General features: G+C 41.3%; 1 protein-coding gene across 1 annotated transcript; it reads left to right on the top strand.

Moving 5' to 3' along the window:
- The first annotated feature begins 843 nt into the window (after window positions 1–843).
- UCN3 (urocortin 3) lies at window positions 844–1,347 on the top strand. The gene has a single exon (XM_054590800.1). It carries the CDS (start codon window positions 844–846, stop codon window positions 1,345–1,347), a length of 504 nt encoding a protein of 167 aa, XP_054446775.1.
- Window positions 1,348–5,863: the final 4,516 nt, after the last annotated feature.

Here is a 5,863-nt window from a genome sequence, read left to right as displayed (position 1 = left end):
TCTTGTACTCACTACTATGCCTTTTGAAATGTTTAAAGCTAGGTTTGCAGCCACATTTTCTAAAATGTTTTTTAAATTCTTCACTTTTTAAATTCAACTTCTTACCAGTGTTTGCAGACAAACTGGGTAAAACGAGAAATAACTCTGTCTCCCTCCCTACCCGACCCACTGGAAAATGGAGTTGGCAGGGGGCAAAGCTATGGAATCAGGGGCACTGCCTTCTGGCTTCACCACCCTGAGGTCTTTCCCTTTGGGTACCCTCTCCCTCATAAGCACTCTGAACTTCAAGCTGTCCCAGGTTTCTAGGACTGGACTCTGCCACAGCTCTCAGAAGTAAGTGTATATCCTTAAATCAACCAGAGAAGGTACCTCTGTAACAACCCTAAACAATAATTGAGTTTCATCTATCCAAGTGAGAAAAATATAGATGTAGAGCCTTACCCCTTAAATCTGACTAGATGGAGCTCAATTATTTTTATAAGTAGCAGGGAAATGTAAACGTTTATGGTGTTTCACTAGAGGTGATAGCAAAGGAACACAAAAAATACAAGAGGAGAAACTTGCTTAGAAATTAGACTTCAGTGGGGAGCAAAGGATGTAGAGGTTTTCTTTGCCTTTACCCTGCAAACCCTAAGTAAAGGTAAATGGGAAAGTGGGGAATCTGCAACTCAGTTCCCTGAGGATTATTTGCATTTCTAATGAATTTCCAGATGATGTTGCTGGTCCAGAGAACTGTTGTAGTAGAGCATTAACAAGGCTGCACTGGATTTTAACCCACATCTTTCTGAGCCTTAAACCCTCTCACACACCTTCCCACTTCCCTCATTTCTACCACAGGGAGAGATGCTTGTGCCAGCCCACTTCCTGCTGCTGCTGCTGCTGCTCTTAGGGTCCCCTGGGATGGGTCTATCCTATAAGTTCTCCAAAGCCGAGTCCATCTTCTGCTGCATCAAGACAGCCCTGTCTGAGGCCGAGAAGAGCCAGCTGGAGGATGCACCCCTGCTGAGCAAGAGAGGCTTCCCCTACCTGCCCAGCCAGGACCCATTCTCAGGAGAGAACAAGGGGAGGGAGGAGGAGGAAGAGGGCAAGAAGAAAAGGACCTTCTCTGGTCCTGGGGGTGGTAGTGGAGCTGGAAACACCCCGTACAAGTACCTGTCCCAAGCGCAGTTCAAGGGGAGGATGAACCAGGAAAAAGACAAGGGTGACCGGCGCACAAGGCTTACTCTATCCCTTGACGTCCCCACTAACATCATGAACATCCTCTTCAACATCGCCAAGGCCAAGAATTTGCGAGCCAAGGCAGCTGCCAATGCCCATCTGATGGCACAGATTGGACGGAAGAAGTAGAATCGAGGCCACAGGAGGGTGGTCCATCAAGGACAAAGACAGAGGTTAGAATGCAGGGTGAGGGTTTTCCCACCCAACCAGTTTGTATTTTGTGGATGGTCCAGTTTTACAGGCTGCCTCACTACTCAACCCCTCTGATTCTCTCCTGCCTCCAGCCCAACTCCTTCCTCTGTATAATACACAGATGTATAGTATTGTCCCACCTTCATGACACGAGACCATTAAGGTCTCTCCTTATGTTCTGTGTCTCTTTTCTCCTTCCCCACACTTCTCCTTGAGGGTCCCATGGATGAGAAGAGGACACCCAGTGCTCCTCTCTTCCCTGCACACCAACCCCAGTCACGACGGGAAGATGAGGACACACCGTGATTACCATCCTACCACCGAATCCCTTCCCTGCTCTCTTGCTTCCATTAAAACCAGTGGCTTCTTGAACCTCTCACTTGTTTCAGTTCTTCCTTCACCAACTGCCTCTAAACCTCTGTTCTCAGAAAAGGAAGGCAAATGAGGGAGAATAGAGATGAGTCAATTCCCCATCTTTCCCAGGATGGGAAAGGCTCTTGGAGGTCTTAGGGAGAGTAAAGAAGGGCTTGGGAAAGATCAAACAGGCAGGACTCTGTCAGCTGTCATTCAATCTAGAGCAATCTCCATGGCCCTGGTCCCACCCAAGGGGCACAGCCAAGGGGTCTGCTCCCAACCAAAGGGTCTGCTGCCAGGACGGCACCTGGGCTAGACAGGAGAGGGAGCTTTCAGTTATTTCCCTTGGGAAATCACATGTCCTCCATAACCTGCTAGGGCATAGGGCCACAAAACACTTAATAGGTGCTCACTGAAACCGTAGAAATGGCCCAGCGCCTGAGAGATACTGATGTGTGAGGCAAGATCTATGCTCTCCACGAGTCAACATCTAAGCAAATAGACAAAACCTATATGAAAAAAAGCAAAATACCACTATGGGATATATAAGTGGTGAACTACAAAGTGATAGCAATTAGTCTAAAGAATATATGAGGAATTCAGAGATGAAAGAATTTAATATGAGTAAAAATCCACTAACAACAGACATCAGCAAGTACGCTGATGGCCTCTGGCAGCAAAGCCTGAGGGCCAGATTCCTGGAGATGGACTGTGGTTCCACTCACTTTGGCCCAGCGGTAAGTCATAAACACATAAATTTCTGCTTGGGGGAATCAAAAAGTTAGACACACACCAGCAGCTAACACTACTAACAGCAGCAGCAGCAAAATACAAATGAATGACAAATTTGGGAAAATATTTGCCACTCATATAAGAGAGAAATGGTTTATTGATCAAATATATAAAGACCTACTAAAAATTGTGAAGAAAAGAAAAAAACAAAGAAAAATAAGCAAGGATTTGAATAGGGTACTTGTGAAAATTCATCAGACAAAGCTCTTAAAATAAAATAAAATATATCAAATTTATAAAGGCAATATAAAATATTTAAGAATGTTTACCTAAGATTGCAAAGAGGACCGGAACTCCATGTGTATTCCCTTTAAAAGTGATTCTTTAAGTTTGCTAGACTTAGCAATAGTAAGATTCACAAGCTGAACTTAAAAGTTTATGAAATAATTTGTTGTTTTATTTTAATCTTAGTAGGTTATTGTTAAAAACAATGGAAAAACCTGTAAATAATCTTTTCTGTGTGTGAGAATGCTTACACATGCATAGACACACGTACAAATACCCTCTGGACTGCAATACTCCCAGGAATGACTGAGCAGTTATTTAAGCATTTCACGAGTGCCCTCCAGTGTCTGAAGAGAGAAGCAATACGTGTACATTAAAAAAATAAATAAATAGATAATTAGTAAGAGCCTAATAAAAATTCAAAGCACTGTGCAGGATATGCACATGAAAAAAAAGTTTCATCACTGAGTATTTACAATACAGGGTGGGGCACACTTTTGTAGGTTTATAGTTCTTTGCATGGAAAATAATAAGTAATAAATAATAATACAAGAATCAACTGTGTTTCACATACCTACAACAGTAAACCTACTCTGCCCCTTGGGTCTTAGGGCAGGAGTAAATGGATAATACCGATTGCTCTGGTAGCTCAAAGAGGCACAAGGAAGGAGAGTCCCGAGCAGCTACATGGAGCAAGTGACATCTGAACTGGATTTGCAGGAGAAATTACATCTCATGGTCCCACAGGAAATGAGAGAGAGCAATGAGAAGGAGCAAAGGTCTAGGAGAGAGGTAAGAGTCTATGCTAAGAAGTCGGGAGAGTCTAGTTTGTTGGAATACATGACAGCAAAGTAGAGGATGGGGTTGGAAATTTAAGCTGAAACTAGTGGTGACAGGCTCTGCATCTCACATGCAGGAGTTTATGCTTTATGCCTAAGACAATGGGAAATCATTGAAGCTTTTTATAGGGAGCAGAATAACCCAAGCTGTGCTTCAGAACATTCAGTCACAAAGTAGTGAGTAGGATGGATCAGGAAGACAAAGTGAGAAACAGAAGAGCATGTAGATACAAGTTGCCAGGGACTGGAAGAAGATTTGATGACCTGAGCTAGGATGCCATCACCAGGAAGAAAAAAGAAAGGGATTCTAAGCCCTGACTGGTGTGGTTCAGTTGGTTGGAGCACCATCCCGTAAACCAACTGGTTGTGGGTTGGATTTCCTGGTCAGGGCACACGCTCAGGTTGAGGGTTTAATCCCTGGTTGTGGCATGTACAAGAAAGCACAAATCAATGTCTCTCTCTCTCTCTTTCTCTCTCTCTCTCTCTCTCCACCCTTCCCCTTCCCTTCCTCTCTCTCTAAAGGAAATTTGTTAAAAATATCTTTAGATGAGGGTTTTTAAAAATCTTTAAATAAGAGAGAGAACAGTAAAAATTGATGGTGTTGCTTAGACTCAGCCTAACTGGGGAGATGATGACATAAATAAGACAGAACACTAAAGGAAGAGCAGGTTTCTTTGGAGGAAAATGATGCTTTTTTTGGAAGAAGTTAAATGTAAGTGTAGGCAAAACATTTGGGAGGGTAGGTTCAGCATGTTAGGGAGAAATTCCAGTATAAAACTCAAGAGAGAAGGGAAATCAGTCACTCATGTAGAGCTGATGTGTTTATGAATAAGATAAAAACCAAAGAAGAGCATCAAGGGCATATTCATTAGGGTCAGATGATGGAGAAAAGGAGTCTGTGGAGATACCTGACAAGGAGGAGAACCAAATAGTGCCTCAGAAAGCAAAGGAAAAGTCTGAAGAAAAATAATTAACAAATGCTTAAAGTCAAGAAATCTGAAAGCTGAGAAAGTCATTGTTTTGATAAATCAGGTATGATCAGTCATCTTTAAGACAATAGTTTCAGTAAAATGATAGGGAGGTCACCAAATAACAAAGGCTATAAAGTGAATATAAGATGAGTTGTAGGCATCAAATGTGTTCCTCTGAAAAACCTGATGGAGTGAAAAGATGTAACAATATGTTATAAGAGCAATAGAATCCAGGAAAGGGTGTTGATTTTTTTTAATGGGGAGACCTCAACATATAAGAAGAGAGAAGAAAAGAAGTCAATGGAGAAAGGGAGACAACATACAAGGGAGGCTGAAGGAACCAGGTCTTCTAGAACAGTCAAGGGGAGAAGCTACACAAATTATAAATGGCCTTGGAAAGAAGTCTTTCCTCTGGGACAGTAGAAGATATGTGAAGATTCAAAATAATTTTAAGGAGAGCTCAAAGGAGAACATAAGAAGTTAAAGTCAGGTAGATGTGATTTAAATCAAGTAGGAAATAAGGTAAACTCCTGGTGATTTTCAATCTAATAAATGTTAAGTACTGACACCATACCTGACATGGTAGAGACACAGATAAGAAAGACCCTGCCTCAAAATCACATGTAATTAGCACTGATACTCCTCAGAGTCATTTCAGTCATTAGCTCAGGTGATCTCACTCTTTAAGGAAGTAAAGGCAAATATTCCCATTCAAACCCAGATCCACAGTAAAAAAGAGTAAAGTGAGTTACTTTGTCAGAAGGAAAATGATCCCAGGTGGAAGTATGGTGATGCAAGAAGGAACAAAGAGTGAGAATGAGGGATAATCTAAGCAAACATCTACTGTTTCAAAAACAACACTAATAATCATTGTCTTGTCAGATTTAAAATATGTATGGCATTAAAATACAGGGTAAAAAATGCACAGAAGGCAGGATAGTAAATGAAGCTGAAGTGTCCTGTGGTCTTTTCATTGCCCAACAATGGTGAAAACACTAAAAGCACGCCAATAAGTCAAGTTTGAAGTTGTAATTTCAAGGGTATTCACTAAAATATTTTAATGAATTTTTAATAAACTAATAGAGAGGTGGCATGAATAATAGGAATAATAAAGAAAAATGTTTGGTAAGTCTCATATTTATGTATGGCATTGTAGAAGTAGCATCACATATTCATCAATTCTTAGACTCACAAAGTCTTGGAACTGGAAAGGTCTTAGAAATAACTTTGTCCAAAATGAGGCTTTTAGTATATGGGGAAGCTAAGTATATA

Source organism: Pteronotus mesoamericanus, unplaced genomic scaffold (genome assembly GCF_021234165.1).
Source record: "Pteronotus mesoamericanus isolate MK-2021 breed Mesoamerican mustached bat unplaced genomic scaffold, CSHL_Meso_final contig_130, whole genome shotgun sequence".
Taxonomy (NCBI): domain Eukaryota; kingdom Metazoa; phylum Chordata; class Mammalia; order Chiroptera; family Mormoopidae; genus Pteronotus; species Pteronotus mesoamericanus.
The sequence above is the reverse complement of the archived record's forward strand: the minus strand, read 5'-3'. Positions and strand labels throughout refer to the sequence as shown.